Source organism: Diachasma alloeum, unplaced genomic scaffold, assembly GCF_001412515.2.
Source record: "Diachasma alloeum isolate Michigan unplaced genomic scaffold, Dall2.0 Dall_scaffold_00179, whole genome shotgun sequence".
NCBI lineage: Eukaryota > Metazoa > Arthropoda > Insecta > Hymenoptera > Braconidae > Diachasma > Diachasma alloeum.
In genome coordinates, this window is record NW_021680345.1 from 4,740,588 (window position 1) to 4,765,607 (window position 25,020).

The following is a 25,020-nucleotide window of genomic DNA, read 5'->3' on the forward strand; positions in this document are numbered from 1 at the left end:
CTCCTAGACCCCACTGGACAATGTTGTCACAATTGCGCTTTTCAATTGAAAACAGACATCATCTTTAGAGACAATTGTCATCTTTAAAGACTTCTGCACACCATTTTTCGAGCCGCTCTTTCATTTGAGCCAAAAAAAACACACACACAGGCGTATCAAAATGCAACTGCGTGAAACACACAGGTGTATAAAAATACAACTGCGTGAAACACACAGTAGTATAAAAATACAACTGCGTGAAACACACAGTAGTATAAAACTTCAATTGCGTGAAATACACAGCAGCATGAAAATTCGGCTGCGTGAAACACACAAACTTCACTAGGGGGGATAACGCCTTTTTTTTCAGGGGTGATTTTTCAAAAATTTATTTTAAAAAAAGTCCTAACTAGCAAATGTTTTTTATTAGCTCGCAATTTTTTTCCAAACTACTTCAATGAGGAAAAAAATAAAAATTTTGAATATCTATACATGAGGGACTAATTGATCGGATCTCATAGTTTCCGAGATAATCGCGAAAAACGAAAATGCAAAAAAAAATTAATTTAATTCATCTTGTATAGAGTGTAGGAAGTGGAAAAACGCAATTCTGAGCCGTCCATCTGCCTATACGGAACTCAAATTTCTTCAGGAATCGAATGGAATAGGTTTTAAGGCGCTATCTCTCATAGTTTCCGAGATAATCGCGAAAAACGAAAATGCAAAAAAAAATTAATTTAATTCATCTTGTATAGGGTGTAGGAAGTGGAAAAACGCAATTCTGAGCCGTCCATCTGCCCATACGGAACCCAAATTTCCTCAGGAATCGAATGGAGTAGGTTTTAAGGCTCTATCTCTCATAGTTTCCGAGATAATCGCGAAAAACGGAAATGCAAAAAAAAATTAATTTAATTCATCTTGTATAGGGTGCAGGAAGTGGAAAAACGCAATTCTGAGTTGTGCACTTGCCTATAGGGGACCCAAATTTGGTTTTAAGGCTCTATCTCTCATAATTTACAATGCTTTCATTTCTACCTAATGAAGTTTTCATTTGGATCAACAAATCATCGATTTATATTTAAGAAAAAACGATTTGTTCCATTCGAATTGAAATTTTCTGAAAATTTACAAAATATTCTTCCCGAAATTTTTGCATTCCTCTCCTTTCCCCTTCAATTTCCTCCTTATCTCTTCGTAGCATCGAACTTTCTATTTTTATCATGCCAGTTCTTATTTCACCCACAGATAATTTCATTATCACCAACAATGTCTCTCATCTCAATGAAAAAAAAAATCGTAGAAATATTCGAAAATTGATAAAACCATGTTTATTTCATAAAAACCTTTGATTAATTCATTCATTCTAAATAAATCCTCTATCGCAATGAAATAAACGAGTTATTTAATCCAAGTGAAGGATTATTACGATAATGAATTATTTTACAATGCTTTCATTTCTACCTCATGAAGTCTTCACGTGGATCAAAAAACAATCGATTTATATTTTAAAAAAAAATTTGTTTCATTGAAATGGAAATTTCCAGAATAAGTTGTCAAAAATTGTCAAAAAATTCTGCACGAAATTTTTGCATTCCTCTCGTTTCCCCTTCAATTTCCTTCTTATCTCTTCATAACATCGAACTTTCTATTTTTATCACGCCCAGATAATTTCATTATCACCAACGATATCTCGTCTAAAGGAAAAAGGAAAAAATGCAGAAATACTCGTACGATCTCTATTATCGTGACGTACTTTATTATCGCTCCAGTTCGCGACCCATGTAAGTGGCGTCCAGTTAGTGCGTCTTGAATTATTGTATTCCGGAGACAAATACATTGACTACCCAGCGAATGAGGAGTTGAACTTAGACCCCCAGAGTGTTTCGCTACGCCAACTCTCTGCTGGGGAGCCAATGTCATCATTGGAGGGCTGCAATTTACATTACCTCTTGTGCAATCGTACGATCTGTCGGTGATTCATATTGACGAGTGAGCATTTGTCTTTTATTCGCACTCAATTCACTCGGTTGAACTGCCAGTCATTCTCTCATTCGCGATAAATCATTGTTCGGAGGAAGAAATTGATGAGATTTTTTTTTCTTGGGATTAATCTCTTCAGAGTTTGTTATTTTAACGTGAGACGCTGGGAATCATTAGGGAAGTCGCTAATAATAGATAGTGCGAGCAAACATTTGAGAGAGAAATACAGGTTTCCTGAAACAACTATCAATTCAGCTGTTTTTATTACTGATTGCGCGTACTATTCATTCAAAACACGATTGCGAGATAAAAACGACTGGATTTAATCGGGGATAACTCGAGAATGACTGAGTGGAATTCCCCTATTTTTTTTTCGTTCTCGAGATATTTTTGTAATCTTCAAAATGAGACCTGATTTTTTCAAATCGCTTCGTTTCGTCAGGAGATATTGGGGATTGAACATTGTCCCCTTAATTTCGGATTTTTAGCCCCAAGCATTTCTGAGTTTTTTTTTTACAAAAATTATTTGAAGGATTACGAATCGAATTTTCGTGGTTTTATGAGTCTCCTTCAACCATTAAATAATTATTAATTTTTAATTATTAATTAGATTATTCTCATTACTGATGACGCTTATTATTCATTCAATTCATGATTATAAGATAAAACGAATCGGCTTTAATCATTAATAACTCCCAAACAGCTGAGGCAAATTTTTTTTTTTTTAATTTCAGAGATGTTTCAAGCTTTAAAATGAGACGAGATTTATTCAAATCGCATCGTTTCGTCGGGAGATATTGACAATTAAATACTGCCCCCTATAATTATTCATCACCAAAACTTTTCTCTAGAAACTTAACATTTTCCAAAATATTCCCTACAAAAATGATTTGATAAATCACAAATTTTCCTCATTTTATGATCAATAAAATTGTATTAATCCCCAACGTCAGCTGCACAGCACGAAAATTCCTTCCACTTTCTCCTCTTTCACTCTCTTCATATCGACATGACAATTTTCCGCCTTCAAAAATGTGCAGCGGCACTCATTCCTCAAGATTCTATATTTACCCCCTCTCATTGTGTCACAGTAAACAAGGCAATTGCACTGCGCAAGTATTCATCAAATTGCAATAATGCATGAACTCCCACCGCATAAATTATCTCGCATTCCCCCAGTCCCCTGGAAAAAAAAATTCCCTCAAATCGTAAACAAAATTTCACAAAAATTGAGAATTAGATAATGAATGGGTATTAATTCTTGACTAGAAACTCATTGACTCTCGTTAGTCGGCTGTGCGATTATTGGCACTTCCTCTCTCAACATTGTGTCATTTTCCTCGATAGCACACTCATGTCCCCATGTCCCTGTGTTCGACATTCTCAGTCTGCATGAGGTTGTTTTTTCTATTTATAGATTTTAACCGAGTGCCTACGACCATGGGTTTTAAGTGAAAACGTGGCTAGCAATTTTGATCACGTGATGTTGTTTGAATGGACAGGACTGCTGTGCACATGAACACATTTTTTCCGGCTCCCCTCCTCTCTCGTTTCCCTTTGCCGGGGGGAATTCAGTTTCAATTAATTTGCAGTTTCGAGTTTTCACAGCAGTTGTAGGGAATCTTTTTCTTGATTCGTTCGGTTTACTATTCTGGTAATTCATTTTTCAAAATCTGACATTCGTTTCTATTATGGGATTGCAATTTCAGACGTTTTTTTCCCTGAATTAACTTTTTTTTTTTCGTGATAATTAATTTTTTTTAATCTGACATTCCTTTTTATTCTGGGATTGCAATTTTAAAAGTTATTTACTGCTGGATTTAATGAATTTTCCCCTGAATTAAATTTTTTTTTTCGTTCGGTTTAATTCATTTTAAATAATCTGACGATCGTTTTTTTTGCACGATTGTAATTTTATAAATTGTTTACTGATAGATTCAGTGAATTTTCCGCTGAATTAACTTCTTTCTTTCGAGATGATTAAACATTCGGAAAGGGGTGATTACTTGATTATTGGGATTTGCATAAATGTTTTCGATTTTTTTCTTATTTCGTTCTGTTTACTCTCTTTGTAATTCCTAAAACAATCGGGCATTCGTTTTTATTGCACAATTGTAATTTTTGAAGTTGTTTACTGGTGGATTTAGTGAATTTTGTTCTGAATTAACTCCAGACTTCAGTTCAATTATTCTACAATCGTTAATAGAAATTGGTCAATTCAGGTAAATATATTTTTAAATTTTCAATCAATGGAAAATTTAACGTTATTTGGATTCCGAGAAGCCCGCATTTCATTATTTATTATCTTCTGAACTGCGTAGTACAACTAGTTAGAATTTCCTTTAACACCTGGGAAATATTGTAAATATTATCTGTAAAAAACATGGGCACAATCGTAAGAAAAACCTGTTTTCTAGAGATATACCTTAAGGTGAATGATTGGATCGAATTGACGATGAAACGGTTAATTGTTGCAGGCTTTGTGGCATCTACAGCGACAAATCCCATTTGGTTTGTCAAAACAAGGCTGCAACTGGATCACCACGCAAAACACACGAGAGCGATCGATTGTATCAAGAGGATATATCAACAATCGGTGAGAATGCACAATTATTTTCATTGATTGAAGAAGATGCGTTGCCCTCTTCCCATTTATTCATTATTATTCAAGGATTTTTTTTCGCCGTGGCTATTCGCACTACCACACGCAGAAATTGATATAAGGGTCGGCCAGTAGTACAATACGCAACGTGTCAACCAATCATCCTTAGAATCATCTGTACTATGTTTCGAGACGCGCTCTTGCACTCGGGCCCAAAAAAACATTCACATCTTGTCTGATATCTCTGTTATAAACTTGGGTTTTGAACCCTGGAAGTAGAAATTTAAGCCATAGCCGGCACTAATATCGTTTTGCGTCTATTAAAATAAGAATTGAATCAAAATTTAGAGTTTTCATTGGCACTGTCATAAAATTATCAGAAAATCAATGAGATGTGCATGTTTCGTGTGACGAGATTTCCTGCAATGTTCGCAACTTCACCCAAAAAATTCAATTCCGAACTCCACGTCAATTCACTTGAGCCATAGTTGACATTAACATTGTTGCTTCCTCTATGAAAATAAGCATGTCCGTCGTAAATAGAAAATTGTTGGCTCAGAGAGCGCAATCAGAGCACAAACATCGTGCATATATCGTCGCTGCCTACATCCCTATACTTCATTCACCTAATCAAGTACAATAATTTTGGAAATATCTCCAAAACCAACAGCTTTAGATAAATTAATCGAAGGCCACAAAATCACAATCACCGTCACCTGCATAAATACCTTCGGCATTTCCCTCTAAACTGAATAATCACTGATAATTCCCTCTAAACCGTGCGCGAATTAAATTTAAGACCCTCTCTTTTAACGCTTCATTACAAAAATTATATCTCTTCATCTGGAGGCGTCAATCGGTGATAAATCGATAACGTATCGATCGCTTCGTGTGGGGCACTCTTCGTACCATCAATCACACTATCTCGAGTCTATCAGCCCCGAAAAATCAACGGCACACGAATAAAACATCCCTCGTAATTTACAATTTCATAATTTATAATTCAAGAAATGTTTGCAAAAGGGTTTAGAGCGCAACGTGAGAATGTCAAAGAGTCATTCTCTTCAGAATTTCGTTTATTGACCTTCAGATGCTATCTATATCTCGCAGCAACGTGCCATACTCCACGCAAGTCTTCCCACCTCACTTGCTGAACTGTCTCCAATGGCCCCACAATATTTCCTTCATAATGCAATCATTCTTCGTAATTTAATCTGAGAACACAGATTTGAACGCCGTTTTCTGACATTCCTCGTCATTCCTATTCGCTTCACTGTAAAGACGAGGTGGTTGCGTATGTACATGCTAAATAACTGCGTATGATCGAACGATGAAAACTTTCCACTCGTTAACTCCTATGACATTTCAATGGGTCTAGTTTTTTATTCTTTTTGTTATCAGCATGATGAGTTCAGGTTCTGGGAGTATCCAGATGGGTAGATGTTGTTGATTAGAAGAACGACGAAAACTTTCCACTCGTTAATGTAACTCCTATGACATGTCAATGGAGTTAGTTTGCTATTCTTGGTGTTATCAGCATTTGATGACTCCGGGTTTTAGGGGTATCCAGATGGATAGATGTTGATGAATAGAAGAATGATGAAAACTTTCCACCCGTTAATGTAACTCCTATGACATGTCAATGGAGTTAGTTTGCTATTCTTGGTGTTATCAGCATTTGATGACTCCGGGTTTTAGGGGTATCCAGATGGGTAGGTGTTGTTGATTAGAAGAACGACGAAAACTTTCCACCCGTTAATGTAACTTCTATGACATGTCAATGGAGTTAGTTTGCTATTCTTGGTGTTATCAGCATTTGATGACTCCAGGTTTTGGGGGTATTCGTGAGGGGTTGCATTTACCAAATGGTAAATTCAATTTTTATTACGGATAAACGTTAAAAATACGAATTTTGTGGACCAAGCCAATTGTACAATATTGTAGTGAAGATATTTTTTTTTATCGTTATTTTACATCGCTTCGACCCGGTTAGGGTATACTGCAATGATGATCAAGAGACTTTAAATGGTTAGTCGCACCATTCTACCCGGTCGGGATTTGAACTTGGAACCTTTCGCATGTGAGACAACGAACTTACCCACTGCGCCAAGCCATCGGGATAGTGAAGATATTGCAGATGAAATTGTTATCTGAAACAAGACATTGACCAAGAAGTTTGATTCCTTTGAAATTTCATGGGCAGTTAGATCTTGACTTCAATCTAAAGTGACAAAATGCAAAATTAACATCTCACTGTCAATTGAATTGGAATTTTGCCCTCCAGTCGTGCATAGAATAAACAATCTTAACAGACGAATTGAAAATTTTGAAGAAATAAAATTTGTTCAATTTAACATTAGGCCCATAAAACAATTTTTAATTTGAGAAATCCAGTGGGTTCGTGTTTAATAAATAAAATTGAAAAATGAATATATAAGTAAATGACGCATTAATAAAAAAAAAGAATCTAATAATAAATGTCAAACAAAATCCCAATTACAGAAAATTGCAATGAAATTGCTACTTAGACCAAAAAATTGAACAAGAAGTTCGACTCCTTCAAAATTTCATGGGCAATTAGCTCTTCACTCCAATCAAAAGTAGTAAAATGCAAAACTAACATCTCACTGTCAATTTAATTAGAATTACGTCCTCCAGTCATGCGTAGAATAAACAAGCTTGACCATTGAATAGACTATTTCTGTGAAATAAAATCTGTTCAATTCAACATTTCACTAACAAAACTATTTTTAATTTTGTGACAAATTTGTTGGATTCCTGCTCAGTAAATAAAATTGAAACATGAATACATGAATGAGGTACACATTAATCAAAAACAAAAAAATACGAAACTAATCATAAATTTCAGGAAAAACCTTTCAAAAAATCCAACGAAATTGTTGCCTAAACAAGAAATTAAGCAAGAAGTTCGGCTCCTTCAAAATTTCATGGGTAATTACCTCCTCACACCAATCCAAAGTCGCAAAATGCAGAATTAACATCTCACTATCAATTGAATTAGAATTTCGTCCCCCGCCCCGCCAAGAAAAACAAATCCTGCCCAACAAATAAAAAAATTCACAAGCCCCAACATTATTTTCAGGGTTTCCTTGGCTTTTACAAAGGCATTGTGGCCTCGTACGTTGGCATAAGTGAAACAGTAGTTCACTTTGTTATTTACGAAGCAGTTAAAGCCTGGCTGATAACGCACAGATCGCGAGTGCCAACAGACAACGATGGCTCAAAAATGGGACGTGATTTTATTGAATTTATGGCAGCAGGAGCCATGTCTAAAACCGTTGCATCGTGCATTGCTTATCCACATGGTGAGTCATTACGTAACTTGAAATAATAACATAAACATTGGTGATTGCAATAATTGAGTGCGTCATTACTTCGTTGCGTTTTTATCATCTCGAATTTTTATTCCTCTGGCTGGTTTATTGACGCACTGAGACTGGTGAACCCCGGGCCACTTGAGGACAGCCAATTAAATTCACTCACTGTGACTAAACATAGAATCTTTATATAGGTATAAGAACGAATGCCAGCCACCTAAGCCCTCCCCCTCTGGGTAATTACGTATTGCGGCTCTAGATTAAAGTGAGCATTTTTTATTAATCTGGACGACCTGCGACGTCCCCCATCAAAAAATGTATTTAAAAAATATATAATATGGGCCAATTCCATATATTTTTCAAACTTATAAAGAATATATAAAGAATATATATAGGCCATATATTTTATAGAATAGAATAGAATAGACTAGAATTTATTTCTGTTAATGTTACAAAGGGTATTTTCTCATTGTTTTATATTTCCACTAGCCTTTTCTCCTTTTACATATCTTTTTGATCATACTTTGTATTATTTACATTTCTTACATTTCTCCATATAGTTTATATATTTTTTAAATATAAATTGGGCCAATTTAAGTTATTTTTTATATATTTTCCAAAATATCAGTTGTTCCGTGTGGGGTTTCCAGGGCGATTGTCTCGCGATTCAGTTAATCTGGGAGATATCGCCGTTATCATTTTTATCGAAATGTCAATGGGTTCGGGAATTTTAGCCATGTCATTGATGTTGCGAAAGTACTTCTTCGTTTTACATCTGCCACTGCATTAAATATGAGTATAAATATGTAAAAACATTTTTTTTGTGTTGAATGAGGATGTCAGAGAAATATTAGTTCAATTTTTCTTGAAATGACAAAATTATGAGACGTTTTTTCGAATTCAACTCGTGAAAAATTATGTTTTCTCCTTAAAGATTGTTTACAAATTTTCGGGACATTTGTCGAATATTGTTGAGATGAATAAGAGGGTTTTACTGGCTGTTGTTTTTAATGGATGAAACATATACTTGGCGAAATAAAAGAAGAAAAAAATAAGATTAAAGAGGAACAAAAGTCATGTGAGTTTCACCAATTGAAAATTCGATTTGATCGAACTCTTGGCACGAATATATTTTATTAAAAAGACTATTATACTGCTGTAATATTGATTTTTCCATGTTTCACTAAAATTGTTGGCAATTTCTTTCAATTATTCGAATAGAACTTGAAGGAGAATTACGTTTTTTAATGAACAATCAGGCAATTCAAATATTTAGGGGACGAACAAAGCAAATGTCCTCGTTCTTTCTCACATTGTTTGTTTATAAAGGAATTCTCGCGACATCTTTCAAACATCAATAAGATAAATAAAAATATTTCGCTTCCTATTAGGTAAAAAACACTTGAAGAAAATGTCCTTTTAATTATTATATTAATATAAAAGAGGAAAAACTACTCGTCTGGTTTTCCACAAATTTAAATTTCCATTTGTTCATTGTAGAAGTGGCAAGGACGAGGCTGAGGGAGGAAGGCACCAAGTACCGAACATTCTGGCAGACACTGAATGTCGTTTACACGGAGGAGGGCCCAAGGGGCCTCTACAGGGGTCTCGCCACCCAGCTTGTGCGCCAAATACCTAACACAGCTATTATGATGGCGACTTATGAGGCTGTTGTCTTCATTCTCACCAGACAATTCCAAGTGACACCCACCGGCACTGGCAAGAGCACTCAGTTCTACGCGGAGAACAAGCGAAAGCGTGAACTTGCCTAGGGGATGCCTAGACGTGAATTTATTTCAGAGAGGTTTCTCGAGGGTTGATCTGGGTTGAAGTGGTGAAACGTCGTGAGTCGAATTATTCAATTCAAAAGAGTCATTCATGACTTTATTTATTTATTCATTTCTTAAATTCTCCATTCAATACTCCATTCAAAAATATTTGCACGATAATCTGCTGATTTTTTCTGGACGTTATTGAGATTCAAATGATTTTTTTTATGTTTCTGGAACTAATGAAGAACATCAAGAGAAAAATGGGAAATTCCCTAAAAGTCTTTTAACGTCTTTTGCTACTGTCACACACAGGTGTTGATAGTTAGAATTATGACGTTTTACTACTTCATTGAAGAGCTTTGGAATGTGTGAGGTTCAGGGTGGAAGTGGTGAAACGTCGTGAATTGAATTATTCTATTCAAAAGATTCATTCATGACTTTATTTATTTATTCATTTCTTAAATTCTCTGGAAAACATGTTTCTTGATAAAGTTACCTCATTCAAAGATATTTGCACGATAATCTGCTGATTCTTTGTGGACTTCATTCATATTCAAATCATTTTTTTTTATTTCTGGAACTAATGGAGAGCATCAAGAGAAAAATGGGGAATTCCCTAAAAGTCTTTTGTCTTTTGCTAGTGTCACACACAGGTGTTGATAGTTTGAATTAATGACGTTTCACTAATTCATCAAAGAGCTGTGAAATGCGTGAGGAGATGAAAACTATTTTTTACTCAATTCAAAAATTGATTCAGTTCCTAAATTCTCTGGAAAACATTTTTCTCGATAAATTTATCGTTTAAAAAAATTTGCATAATAATCTGTAGATTCTTTGTGGATTTCACTACTTCACAAAGAGCTTCAGAATGTCTGGGGAGATAACCGAGGGTAATCGAAGAGAAAATGATTTATCTCGTGTAAATAATGCAGTTACAGTAGAATCTACTCGTAGATTCGTTGTCCAGTCAGCTTTATTTATGTTGTACATAACTTCTGTATAGAAAATCGAGGATTTTATCATAAAAGTATTACGAGAATGTTAATTTATGCGAGGATATTGGGCTATGTTACTATATGACTGTGGGGATGATCTGGGAATGTGCTGTGATTAAATGTGATTGATTGGGACTATTCAGAAAGTACAGGATCATTTTTCAATGAATCCATTGGGCTCATTCACGTAATTTCTTCCATATTTAATTTTGCGCATTCGTGGGGACTTGGAGGTAATTGATGATTGTGAATGATTTTTTGAAAATATTGTTGTGAAGTGGAGGAACGAAATTGTGCACATCGTGAGGGGTTTTTAGACGAAAATATCGAGAGATCTGACTAAGGCATTTCGTGATTAATCATCGAGAGATGATATTTGACACGTTGTGGGCCACTTCACAACAGATTTAATCATCCTAGTCGTTGACAAAAGTCATGTCAATAGTTTGTACAATATCCTTCCTCGAAATCAGTCGATTAAACGAATAGAGACAACAGATTCTGTGATTTTAGTTCTTCGTTTTGTAAAAATTTCCGAGTGGTTGATAGTAGTTTATAAATTGTGAAAATTGTTCGAGGGGTGAACATGGATTCCTGTTGATGAATTAACTCGTCAATGAACTTCATCCAATTGACTAATGATTTTTCTCTGTGAAATGACAGTTCAACTCTCAGCAATTGACACATCAACGAACAGTGAAATCATATTACATATATTTTTTAATAGAAAGCGTGAACGATGAGTGACGAAGTGTCATGGGAAATTGCGTAGTTTTATGAAAGACTGAATTAATTGTATTGTACTTAGTGCGTACTCAACATTGGACAGCTGTTGATAACTGCAGTGCGGTTTGAATTTCATAGATTATCGGAGGACAATAGGGTTTTGCTTTTTTTCTTACGTTTATTCATCATTGATCCGTGGTTTACGAGTTTTCTCTTCCCGTTGACGATAGCAAGCGGACCTCAGTAGTTGCTAAATGATTTTTTTTTTGTGCAGAGGGGGAATTTGCGACGGTCGCGGTCTTGTCGAAGGAGAAGTGATCGGACATTTCGGGGCCGATGTTGTATTACCTCGACGTTTATCATAGGTTCTAACAATCTTATGTTATATTGCTGTAATTTATGGAGAAGAATAAATTTAAATAAAAATTGATTCAGAAATGAATGGAGTTTTGATAGTTTTTTGGGGAGGGATCGCCGAAAAGACTTGAATTTTCAATTGAACATCATTTTAGAGAAAATACTGTGCAGTAATAATTGTCATTTTTTCATCTTTAGCCATGAAAAATGTCAATTTTTGTGGAAGAATGAGAAATTTTCATTCGTCATAAAAAATTATTTGTTAACAAAATTGAGGGTTTTGTTTATGAATAATTGTATGGCACCTTTGGTAACTTTCTAGGCAATCCCTCTTAATTTAGAGAAATAAGCATGCTAACCCAATAATAATAGTGGACTTTGCGCTCTTCAGTCTCAAAAAATATTTTTACGGAATTCTTAAAAACTCTTCTCCTACGTAAAAATCATGAAAGAATAGCAAACATTCCTTCATGTCAATAAATTATTCACAAACAAAATTGAATGATTGATTTGAATTATTAATTAGAGAAAGGAAATGGGAGTTTTTATGATTGAAATTCATAGATTCCTGAATTATAGTTTAGTCATAGATTCCTGATAATGTTCATGTTCTCGGATACCGTACATCAATTTTTTTTGAAGAATCAAAAGTATTTGTTCATCATAAAAAATTATTTATAAACAAAATTGATTTTTTTTTTTGATAAAAAGTTTTCACTCTCATCGGAAAGCGATACCATCGGAAAATTTCCAGGCAATCTCGTAATTTAGAAAACAAATAACAATTTCAACAAAAAGAATTAACAAAAAACAAATACCAATTTTATCAGAATTCTTAAAAACTCATCTCTCACGTGAAAATTATAAACGAATAACAAACATTCCTTCACGTTAGTGAATTATTTACAAATGAAATTTACTGTTTTGACACAAAGTTTCCACTTTTCTCCTCAAAACCGTTTGAAAATCCCTAGACAATCTCTCCTCGATAATTCAAACAATTTTTTTTTAATTCAAAGAACATTTCCTTATATTTTTCCTCGTCATCCATCCCATTCTATTTGAAACCTCGCGCCATTTCACACCCACGCACTCGTCGTAATTTGTAAATCCACATATATAAACACCTGCACCGCACCTGTCAATACTAAATGGAGCGTTTGTTTACTCGATTGTCAAAATAAAAAATCCCACTTTGAAGATGAAGAGAAACGATAAGAATTTCCATTGTTTGCATCGTTGCATTGTTTAAAAAATTCATTATTTGCATTATTGCATTGTTTAAAAAATTCTTCACAACAACAGGTCCCAAGAATGTGGAAAGCAAGAGTCATCACAGCGTCTGATAGAATTTTTCCAGGGCTAATTTATCACGACCGGGAAAAACAGTTTTACGATGCTGGTACGTATATTTATAATCAACAATAAAGAAGTTAATGAAGGGGAGTCGCCTCTACATTCTAATTATCGTGACAGGGAACATCATCAAGTCTAGTTTGCCTCTGCAAATGGCTCTGTACTTCAACCTCTGGCTTTTTCCAGTATGGTTTCTCGTTATTTTTTTAGGAATAGACGCAAAGGTCGGTGCAATCACCTGTTAAATTCCCATACTTAATTCGTTGTGGGGCAGAATGGATCGAAAATGTCCTTTTTGTCCCGATTTCCGTTCACCTCTGCAGCTAATTCTTTTCCTGTTGTTCTTTCAGTATTATTATTTGAGTAGTCTCTATAAATTTATTACTGTGACGCTATACATCACAATTTCTACACTGGAATGCCTCAGACTGTGGTTCGGATATCTCGGGAATTTAGTTGAAAAGGTAATTGAACAGGTTGATATGCACGAAAAAATTTAATACAATAGAAAACCCAGTGCATTTTTTAATTTAAAAAACAGACAGATCTTCATTTTTCTGTGCAATTCATTCCATTATTTTTTATTGATATTTTATTATATTTTATTCATTTATTCGATAACTTTTACACATTTTTGGACTGAAAATTGTTGCAGAAACAATTTAAATATAAGACATTGCATAGAAAAATGGGAATGTATTGATTTTTTCTCGAAGAAAATAAAAATAAAAATGTTTCAAAATATTTTGTATTTTCCCATTTAGAAAAATGAATAGACATTCAATCAATTTTTTGTAGAAAATGCACTCGAAAATCCTATTGTTTTTTTTTACTAATTTTTTCGTACGTTAAATTATTAATTAAAGAAAAGAAATGGGAGTTTTGACCATTGAAATTTATAGATTCCTGAATTGGCCAGTTTCTGGCTACTCTCGACTCTCCTTCAATTTCCCCTGATGATGTTCACGTTCTGGGACGACAATATGCAATTATTTCTCATTGAGAGAATGGCCACAGGCCTGATGATTGTCCTGGTGATTGCTGAGATAATAAGTGGGACGATGGCCCTGAAGAACATCGCAGAGCATCACTCCAAGAGGTTTTACATGTCCCAGCTGTGTGGGATTGATAACAAGTACTGAGGAGTCAATTGCTGCTGAGGTAAATCCGTCTCAGGGGCGTTTTTATTCGGTAGCTTTCGATTTTTTAATTTTATAGTACATGTCCGATGTCGTTGTCGTACAAAAAACTCTTCAGAATTATCAGATTCGATTGCAACTGCTTGGAGATTATGTCCAGGGTGTTTATCGTTGTCTCCTCAACTCCTGGAGTGTTTTCAGCTAGGGATAGGAGCACTTGGGTGCGCGAGGGGGGCGTTTTTGCCAATAGCTGAATAAATATGAATTTATCAATTTTTGTGAACCATTTTCGGCTGAAATTTCAAGGGGTTTTGTTCAAAATTCACTACAAAGTTCAAATGCGATTGAAAAATGACTGGAGATTGTAATTTTTAGCTCATTTATGCCATGAAAATGAATAAAAATCAGAGAAATTCCGTAATTTTGTACTAATGTTCACATTATGAGTGAAAACTCAAGTGAATTGAAGAATTCTCGTCTTCTTGATTCGCGAAAATTTTGAATCTCATTGAATTTTCAGTGAAATCTGACATTCCTTGATTTTTTTCCTCCAAATGGAATTTAATGTTGCTCTCCTGAAAATTGTTACTAAAATGTTCCTGAAATTTCATTTTTTTTCGTAACAGTTCTGCTGAATGGAATTCAACAAATTGTTTTTAACTTTAAAGTTAAATCAAATTTACTGAATTCGTATCGCAGTTTCAAGGGATATTAAAATTTTACTGGAGCACATTTTAGTGGCCAATTCAATTAGATGAGGGATAATTGCAGGGGTATAAATACTGAGAACAATTGCTGCGCCATCCACTCATGTGTACCCATGACCTCCACATACGCCTCACTGATCTTCGGCCCAAGATCCTCAATGGACACGTTCGCCCTCTCAGCTTTAATCATCTTATCAAACAGGATCTGAATCATCTTCAATTCTCTGAATAATCCCAGCAATTTCAATCGTGTAATTACTTGAAAGTTATCAGGGGCGAGTTGTTCAAAATACACTTTTGACTTTTGCTTGAATGTTGATGTCGATGACTCATTGAATTCTACATGAAATGGAATAATTTCATGACATTATTCCATTCTTCATGAAATTTTTCATGAAATTATTCCATTCTTCATGAAATTTTTCATGAAATTATTCCATTCTTTGTGAAATGATTCCATGTCATGGGATAATTTCATGAAATTATTCCATTTCATCAAGAATTCAATGAGTCATCAACATCAACATTCAAATGGAATAATTTCATGAAATAATTTCATGAAATTATTCCATTTCATGAAGAATGTCGGGAAATGTCAAGTCCTCCATTTTGCCCCGCCCTCCCTTCAGGAATTACCTGGCGAGCCAGAGTAGAGCATCAGCAGCAACCGCATTCTTCCCTGTCTTCTTCTCCATCAGAATCAAATTCTGAAGTGTCGCATGACTGATTTTGTCAATGTTGTACCTCTGGGAGATTTTCTATAATTGTCCAATACGACTATGTTACGACATTTAGTCGTTGAGGATGCGATTTTCAATGCTGTACATTCGTCAATTAAATTATGTAAAAAAATTACATTTTGCAAAAAACAAAAAACATTTTTCAACACTCCCTCGACGAATGAATTGTTTAAGTAGTTAACTTTGTAAAAAAATTGATTGTTTAGAAAATATTTATGAGAAGAAGAAGTAGTAATAACCGAATTTTACTAGTTGAATTGAGAAAAATATATTTTTTAACGATTAAAAATGAAGACTTAATTAATTTCATAATCCTCAATTAATTTTTGCTCTTTACCTCGATGTTGTTCAGCATATCATACTTTAGGGCCGCAAAAACCTTTCCAAATTTATCTAGAAATCACGCAATTATTAGTTATAGTGATCAATTCGTCGCATTAGCAAATAATTAATTGATAAAAATCTGGACTAATTTTCCGGTTACTTTGGGAAAAATATTTAAACAGAAATAGTTTCGAGAAAAATCACAAGGGATTTTTTCCTCTGAATCCAGTTGAATTGAAAATGATTGAATTACCGATGATTTGCATGACGTTTCGCGAAGCATTGAGAAACTTAATCGTGTCAATTTGTCCATCAATGACTTGCGGAAACATATACTTGAGTAAATGCCTGTGGATTTTAATCCCCTTGATGCAGAGATTCGGTGCAGGCATTGTGATTTCGGTTCACAAGTCCCTGAGCTGTCACAAGATAATTCAAAACAAAATCCAAATCATTAAAATAACAGTGGAAGGTACAGAGCGAAGTAATATGATGTTGGTATTTATTTATATAATGATATACAAATATTATTATTCATTAATCACTGTTATGATGATAGTAACTCAGGTAGAGTATTCAAACCGTTTGATGTAGTGCCAAAAGTCTGGAAAATGCAGTTTACTAGTCATTTCGTACTGGAATTACAATCAAATAAGCCATTTGATTAGTCGTACACGCACGAAGAAAATTCATTGAAAAAACTGGCGAATTTGTTAGGAATTTCTATTGGATTTCTATTTTTTTTAGTAACAAATGTTAAATAGAAATTTTTGTGTAGAAAAAAATCTACAGAATTTCACTTTTCTATCCAACTTTTTCTGTTGAGACTCCGATTTTAAATTTTTACAAGTTTGTTTCACTTTTCTTTTCTTCTTTTGTCATTAAAAGAGTCAAACAAAAAACTTGAAAAATTGGGGCCAAGGAATTTCTATACAAAATAGATCAATAGAATAATTTATGCAGAAAAATTAATTTCTATGGACTTTTTTTACAGAATATTTTCTACTGAAAATTTCTGTTTGTACAAATGCACCGATAGGTGCATTTTTATAATCAATTTTATAATAAAATTGACCAAAGATGAAGAAAGTTCAATAGAAATCCAATAGAATTTTCTAACGATTATGCTAAGCTTTTTAACAATTTTTTTTCGTACGTGTAATTATTCGTTATTAGAATACTGTATTGTCATTCATACAACTATCACTATTCTGTCGTGTTATCATGTTATTAAAATAATTTTATGAAATAATACTGTACATGTGATCAGTAATGTACAATTTTATGGACTAGCAGAAGTCATATCACGTTTCACTGTTGCAATTGGGTTTCTGCATGAATTTTTCCATTGAATGGAATGATGAAATACGAAAATTGCACGCATTGTTTCATTTTGAAAAAAAAAAAATACGCGTGTAATATTTTTCATTAAACTTTCATTGAACTTTCAGACGAAAGAAAAATTCATGCAAAACCTCAGTTGGAGCCACCAGAAGTCGTTTCCATTTGGTCGTTTCAATCTAAATGCGTCACTTCAATCGATCAGTTCTTCTAGAAGTGTTTGTACTAGAAAATTAATAGGCCTCATGATTTTTTTCATATCGATTATAGATTCCCTTCGAGTTAATTCAGCGGTGAAGTGGCAAAACTTCGTGGAACGAGTCGATCTTTCGAATCTTGTTGAGGGGAGAGACTGAATTGAGCTTTTTCCTGTGATAAAATGCATTTCAGGCGGGAAAAAAGTGAATGTTATTTTGAAAAAATCATTGATTATTGTAGGATCATTTAACAAAATCATGAGATATCAAATTTTTCCTTTAAGAATTTCTTTTCTTCGCGAACAAATCCATTTGTCTCTAAAAACAATTTGAAGGGGAGTTTGAAATTCTTTTTTAATCCCTTTCGTAAAAAATCGAAGAAGTAATTTGTTTATGACAAATAAAAATAGATGATATGAAAAACTTCAATTGAAAGATCCACGATTTCAAAAAATTATAGTAGTTTCCCCTGAATTATGACATCTCGAATGATTTCCCACTCAACAAGACTTGAAAAACCACTTCGTGGCGTTTTTTCAAAAAAATACATCCCCCAATCAGTACAATTGCTCTTCCCTTAAATACCAATTTTGATTGATTAATTATGCCCCTCGAATTCGCTCCATACATTGCATACGAATCTCGATAACTTGTGAATTCCCAAGCATAAGCCAGAAGCAAACGTAAAATCGTTAACTCTTTAAAAAAATATCGTATGGAAATAACGCACAGCGTAAGTTCCAAGTAGACCTCGGTCTCTCTCTCGTAAATTAATTGAAAACTGCGAGGGTTAATAAGTCGATTGTAACTCGAGTACTTTTGATTTTCAGAAGGCAGTTGGAAGTGGATGCTTTAGAATGTTGCCAACGGAGTCCTCAGCGAATACTGTTAGGGGAGAGAGACAGTGTGGGGGTGGGAGGGGCACCAGGGCCTCGAGGGGTGGACGAGACCCGGGGAATTGTCGAGAATTCACTACCATTCCTCCTGATGACTCACGCAGCTCCATCACTCGAACGCCAAATCGCGATCTCACGACATTTCTGGAAAATATTTTTTTCTGGACTAAGATAACTTTTCCCAAAGCCTCTTTTGGTGGATAATTTAATATTTTTAAAAGTCTTTGCAAAGTAATCGAGAAATTCATTCTAGATTTTTAGACACAAGATTTTTAAATTTAATAGATTGGACAGTAGCTTATTCTATTGCATTTTTGAAGAAGTCTCTTTTAAGTGATAGAAACTTCATTTGAATATTTTTGAAATTTATGGGTTTGGACAGCAAAATTCAAAGATTGTTGTCTGATTAAAAATAAAAAATTCATAACAATTGAAACACCAAATCTAGATCTCACATGTCTGCAAATTTTTTTTTTCTAAGCTAGAAAAAAAAATTTCCAAGCCCTCTTTTATTAAAAAAATCTTTGCAAAAGAATGTAGAAATTCATTCGAGGTCAATGGCATTTCTGAAAAAATTTCAAACAAAATATTTTTCATTTGAAAATTTTTCATATTTTTTAAACTCATGAATTTGGACAATACATCAGGCGACCTTTTGTGTAAATCAAAAAAATCCTCGCCAAAAAATATTTTCAAATAATTCAAAGACTGGTGTCCCTCACAAAACCAATCTCCATGTACCAAAAGAACAGACTGATTACAAATAAAAATTTCATAACAAAAAAAAACGCCCAATCTCTCTCTCTCCCGACTTTTCTGTAAAAATCTGTGCGATTTTTCGGAGAGATTTTCTCACCCCAATTTTTCAAACACAAAAAGAAACCAAAAAACAAACCTAAAAATAAGAATTTTAAAAATGAAAAAAAACGGTGAAAATTTCATTTTTGCAAATAAAAAAAATATCAGTTCAATTTCCAAATAAAAAAAGAAAAACTGATATAAAAAATTGAAAAATCCCTCCTCCGGGGAGGTTTTCTACGAGCGATTTTGTCCTGGAAATTTCGAAAAAGGGAGATTCTGAAAAAGCAAAAAAAAATTCGTGTGTAATATTTTTCATTAAACTTTCATTGAACTTTCAGACGAAAGAAAAAAAAATATCAGTTCAATTTTCAAAAGAAAAAAAAATGATATAAAAAATTGAAAAATCCCTCCTCCGGGGAGGTTTTCTCCGAGAGGTTTTGTCCTGAAAATTTCGAAAAAGGGAGATTCTGAAGAAGCAAAAAAAAGATCGTGTGTAATATTTTTCATTAGACTTTCATTGAACTTTCAGAAAAAAAAATATCAGTTCAATTTTCAAAAGAAAAAAAAATGATATAAAAAATTGAAAAATCCCTCCTCCGGGGAGGTTTTCTCCGAGAGGTTTTGTCCTGGAAATTTCGAAAAAGGGAGATTCTGAAGAAGCAAAAAAAAATCGTGTGTAATATTTTTCATTAAACATTCATTGAACTTTCAGACAAAAAAAAAATATCAGTTCAATTTTCCAAAGAAAAACGAAAAACTGATATAAAAAATTGAAAAATCCCTCCTCCGGGGAGGTTTTCTCCGAGAGGTTTTGTCCTGGAAATTTCGAAAAAGCAATCCGCCAACCAAAAAATATCAAATCTCACCTCTTGGCATCATACCCAATATCCCGATTATCATGAATATCCCTGCTGTAAGAGTTGTCGACCGAGGGATTGAACCACCGATGATAAGCGAGAATGCCAGCGCACGAAGCCCCCCAGAAAGTTCTATCGGGCAGAGGAGTCTGATGATGAGCCAGAGACCTCGAGAACGATCGATTCAACTCGGGACTGGCCGGAGCCGAGAGCCTCCCACTGTGTCTCCCAGGCTCCTGCGCCAAATGCGGACTAGACTGCGAAGGTCTGGAGGTCTCAGAGAGCAGTCGCCCCCTCCTGGGGCTGCTGATCTGCTCCTGAACGGTGACAGTGACACTCAGAGGCCGGCTGATGGCAATCGTCGTGTGCTGAGGGTCCCTCCTCACTGAGTTCTTGTTGGAGTCCACCCCAGTTCCACCCACGAAGACCCTATCAACGTAGTCGAACCCCCGCCCCATGATGCCCTCCCTGGTGTGCCCCAGGTCGAAGGTGTGCCCAAGCTCGTGGAGAACAGAGCCTAGAGTCGTGGCCAGGCACCCCCCGTGTGTTCCCCTGTAGTTGCTGTCGTCCATCAGCTGATCTGTGTCGACGATCGTCGTATCCAGGAACTTCTTGAGAACCTGTCAGAACAAATCTCGTATCATTCCGACACTGCAGTCAGCTGGTGCACTGAGAAAAAAATTTATTCCTTCCAAGAAAATGTTATTGGTGATATCTTTTTCATACTCTTAGTAGAAGAAAATATCTCTTTTGGAACGTATTTCTCCAGGCCAGTCATTTCCAGGTGCTCCGAAATCAGTTCCAAGCGTGAGAATTATGGTGATCTATAAGAATATTCTTCTGCATATGACCTCGAAGAAACTCCAATAATAATTATTAACATTTGGAATTATTCCAATTTTCTTTACCTGAGAAAATCGCCATTTGTAAAATCCGAAAGATATCGGAGAACATTTTGTCAAGGTCATATGTAGCATAATAATCAGATTGTTCAACATCACTGTAATTTTTGAGGATAGACTTGGACTCTCTGAAAATGACTGTCCTGGAAAAATTCGTTCTGAAAAAATATTAGGGGAGGGTGGGGCAAAACGGCCCCCCTTTAATTGTCAATAATTTGTGAATGACATTGTGAAAATTCCCAGTTTCAAGATAATTTTTCATTCTTCAAAACGAGCTCTAACTCATCCCAATCGGATTATTGAATCGGAAAATATTGACGATTGAAGGGGGGCCGTTTTGCCCCATCCTCCCCTATCTTCCGACGAGAATATCAATCCTTGGCAGGAATAATTTGTTCTCTCAGTGCGAGGCAGTAAATTAATGATTGAGTCATGGAACGATACGATGTCTGTTGTGATGCCTGTAATAAATAAAACTGATTTTATTAAAATGCCAAATGACCTGTGGGAGACACGTGGGCCACGTGTGGAGGCAGGCCGACCCGAACAAGGCGAGCCCGCCTCCCCCCAGTGCGGCATGCCCCTGAGTCCTGGCCAGCGTTGACTCGTGAGTGGGTATCCTCGGGGATCCCGACGAGTACCCCCTGTACCTCGTGCAGGAGAGGAACGAGAGGTACTTCCTGTCCCTCGACGCCAGCGGGCCCGTCATCAGCTCCCGCCCGACGAACTCCCAGAGCTCCCTCTGGTTCATCGCCCTCGCTTTGTCCACGTGCAGCATGCTGTGCATGACCAGGCACTCGGGGCCGTCCAAGTCCCTCTCGAGTTGAAAGGTCTTCCTGCCGTGTCCCGCCTCCCTCATCTTCTCGGCTGTCAGGCACTGCAGGAGTCTCGCGCCCAGACCGATTCGCGTGGCCGCACTCTCCGGCGATCTGTCCTCGGTCTTGGGCCCCTGGAAGTAGCCGTCGTGGCCGGCGCAGATGACGTACACCGGGGTGACGCGCAATCGTGTCGTTCGCGGCTCGTGGATGAGGGTGAGCCGGCGCTTTATGCCGCCGGCCTCGAGCTCCAGTTTGTTTTCACCCCGGGAGAGGTCCACTAGGATGCGGAACTCACCCGCCACGATCGGCCATTCTGCCACTGTATTCTTGCGGCTTCTGATGTTTATGTAGGAGCAGAGCAGCGGGGCCTTGCCGCGGAGGAGGACCAGGGAGTACGTCACTGTCTCGTTGTCCGAGAAGTTGGAGATCACTATGGACTCGGGGTTGCCGTTCAGGAGGGACTCGCGGTGGGTGGGGTCGGCTATTGGGTCCGCTAGCACCTGAAATATTTGGAGGACGAGCTGTCTGCTGAGAGCTCTTAAACTGGGGGTTTGGGATGGGGTGCGCATTGTGGAGATGACTTCAGCAGCAAAACGGTACGAGTCAATTTTGACTACTGACCTGTTTTCAATTAATATCTCGGGATCTGAGGGAGATGGCGAAATTTTTGTTACGACATTTTTTGTAGAGCCGATTGAGAGCTACAATAAATGTAGTAATGAAAATTTCGCTATCTCCCTTAGATTCGGAAATATTTTCTTACAAAACTCAACTGGGAGAGGAGTCGAGTTAAACCGTTTTACCACTTCGCTACTGATTTAATGGTAACACTAGGTGATGACGGAAGAGTTGACAACACTAGAGATGACTGCAGATTGGAGTAGCGACGTCGGCGTCAGCAGGTTTAAGAGTTGGATAATTGAATTAAGAAATGAAGAAATATTTTCCTGTGATGAACCCAACATTTTTCATGAGGGATTTCTTTATTTAATGAAAAAAGGATTTGTTTATGAATTAAATCATGAGATGGGGATTTTAGAATGATTCTTCCTGCCCAAGGACTTGATGATAAATCATCATATAACCATAAATAAATCATAATCATATTATGTATGATTTTATTTAATTCTGCAGTTCACAAGATTGAATCTCATCAAGTCATAAGTCATCGAGAAAGAGCTACTCTTGAATTGGAAATAATTCCCTTGAGGATCGATTGCAATTGATATTGAACTAGTGTTATTGAGTCCAGTAGCCCTTGAATGTCAAGAGAGTAGCATTATTTATTTCGCGGAGTGAACTTTTAGCGGAAATTTACTTCCAGAGAGGTGACGCATGTAAATCCAATAAAATTCTCGATTTGAACAGAATAAAATTCAAATGATCTCATCCCCTAGACCCAAAAGGCTAGATGAAGTATTTCATTCTGTCTTTAAGAGTTGATTCATCCCCATTACTCTCTGTACTCATTGTTAAATACTCAACCGACAAGTCCTTGAATTAAATATTGAATATTGAAAATGTATTGCAATTATTATCAAATGAAGAAATAATTACTCCCTATATATAATTTTCATCAAGACAATTTGTGGAAGCGGTTTGGCAAAAAAAAAAAATTGATATTTCACGAGATCATGCCATCACCTCCTCATCCCTCCCTTCCCCTCATGCGTCATACACTCAATAAATTCTCCATTTGAACGGAATTAAATTCTCTATCTCCTTCATGTTACTTCTCTTTATTTGAATCTGTGCAATTTCTATTCTGACGCATCAACCCTAGAGTCGACTTATTTCATCCCCTAAACACAAAACGGCTAGATCGAGTATTTCATCCTATCTTTAAGGGTTGATTCACCCCATCACTCTCCAAACTCATTAAATACTCAACCGACAAGTCCTTTAATTAAATATTGAATATTAAAAACGTATTGCAATTATTATCAACTGAAAGGATAATTTCTCCTGTCAATAATACTTATCAAGACAATTAATATTTCCCGAGATCATACCATCACCTCCTCATCCCTCCCTTCCCCTCATGCGTCATACACTCAATAAATTCTCCATTTGAACGGAATTAAATTCTCTATCTCCTTCATGTTACTTCTCTTTATTTGAATCTGTGCAATTTCTATTCTGACGCATCAACCCTAGAGTCGACTTATTTCATCCCCTAGATACAAAACGGCTAGATCGAGTATTTCATCCTATCTTTAAGGGTTGATTCACCCCATCACTCTCCAAACTCATTAAATACTCAACCGACAAGTCCCTTAATTAAATATTGAATATTAAAAACGTATTGCAATTATTATCAGCTGAAAGGATAATTACCCCTGTCAATATTACTTATCAAGACAATTAATATTTCCCGAGATCATACCATCACCTCCTCATCCCTCCCTTCCCCTCATGCGTCACACTCCCACACTCAATAAATAATCCTGCGCTGGATGGTGGCGCCCACCAACGGGCATTTTCTACTGCCTCCGCCGTATCCACTGATCCCGAGAGCGACTTTCCTCACTCGAAAATCCAGACATTCCGAATTTCGAAATTGTCCCCATCCCAAAATCCCCTAGCCACATTCACCAAAATTGAAATAAAAAAAAATTCAATTTTTAGAAAATAAAACTGAAATTCAGAGGTAATTGGCCGATCGATCTTGCCACGTTTTCCCACGCTCCACCCTCTCACACGCGATATAATACGCGAAAATGATAATGATAATTAACCGAATATATTTAATTACCCGAACGAGAGTGAAACAATTTTTTTTCTGTTTTAAATTGATTGAAAGTAGTTAATTAAATCCGAAAAATCGTAAAATTGTTTAGCCTTGGAATTCGATAATTGGATTGGAGGGATTATTCGAATGCGGGGGGGGCGATGGAGGGAAAGGGAGATGAATTTATATCAATAGTTAATAATTACCATAATGCACAAGAATTGACGTAATCCAACGAGGGGAGGAAACCTAGCCGGTTTCGAACATGCGGAGGGACTGTGCGGAGGTCTCCCAGGATTGTGGCGCCGGACTGATAAACGGCTGACGCCCGAACTATATGTTCATTGCAGCGGCGCATGCAGCAATCCTTTTGCGCACACGCACCCGTTGACACCCCAATTCACCTCCCCCACCTCGGCCAACTCAATTAGCCGGGGAGCGAGGAATCAGAAGGGCTTTGGA

General features: G+C 36.1%; 4 protein-coding genes across 7 annotated transcripts in view; 2 read left to right on the forward strand and 2 right to left on the reverse strand.

Moving 5' to 3' along the window:
• Positions 1-11,834, forward strand: part of LOC107042065 (mitochondrial carrier protein Rim2) — a 15,292-nt gene extending 3,458 nt beyond the window's left edge. Inside the window, exons 4-6 of the mRNA XM_015262939.1 lie at positions 4,437-4,555; positions 7,665-7,887; positions 9,400-11,834. Coding sequence (XP_015118425.1) covers positions 4,437-4,555; positions 7,665-7,887; positions 9,400-9,671 — 614 coding nt within the window. The 3' untranslated portion in view covers positions 9,672-11,834. The remainder of the gene's footprint in view (positions 1-4,436; positions 4,556-7,664; positions 7,888-9,399) is intronic.
• Positions 11,835-12,874: 1,040 nt separating this feature from the next.
• LOC107042081 (transmembrane protein 17B) lies at positions 12,875-18,470 on the forward strand. 4 transcript variants are annotated; one of them, XM_015262960.2, is made up of 6 exons: positions 12,875-12,978; positions 13,055-13,151; positions 13,226-13,329; positions 13,456-13,569; positions 14,008-14,266; positions 18,384-18,470. In XM_015262960.2, the coding sequence occupies exons 2-5, from the start codon at positions 13,064-13,066 to the stop codon at positions 14,245-14,247; spliced, it is 546 nt and encodes a 181-aa protein (XP_015118446.1). In that variant the 5' UTR covers positions 12,875-12,978; positions 13,055-13,063; the 3' UTR covers positions 14,248-14,266; positions 18,384-18,470. The 4 variants fall into 4 exon arrangements, with proteins under 4 accessions (XP_015118446.1, XP_015118440.1, XP_015118461.1 ...); XM_015262954.2 differs by having other exon boundaries at positions 12,875-13,151; XM_015262975.2 differs by lacking the exon at positions 18,384-18,470 and adding an exon at positions 15,581-15,856 and having other exon boundaries at positions 12,875-13,151.
• Positions 14,318-16,407, reverse strand: LOC107040740. The gene is made up of 5 exons (XM_015260961.1): positions 16,269-16,407; positions 16,029-16,084; positions 15,588-15,709; positions 15,028-15,175; positions 14,318-14,494 (listed from the first exon to the last, which is right to left on the reverse strand). Exons 1-5 carry the CDS (start codon positions 16,405-16,407, stop codon positions 14,318-14,320), a joined length of 642 nt encoding a protein of 213 aa, XP_015116447.1.
• LOC107042050 (putative zinc metalloproteinase YIL108W) lies at positions 16,966-24,847 on the reverse strand. Its single transcript, XM_015262922.1, has 4 exons — positions 24,765-24,847; positions 21,512-22,327; positions 20,117-20,727; positions 16,966-18,593 (listed from the first exon to the last, which is right to left on the reverse strand). The coding sequence occupies exons 1-4, from the start codon at positions 24,765-24,767 to the stop codon at positions 18,380-18,382; spliced, it is 1,644 nt and encodes a 547-aa protein (XP_015118408.1). The 5' UTR covers positions 24,768-24,847; the 3' UTR covers positions 16,966-18,379.
• Positions 24,848-25,020: the final 173 nt, after the last annotated feature.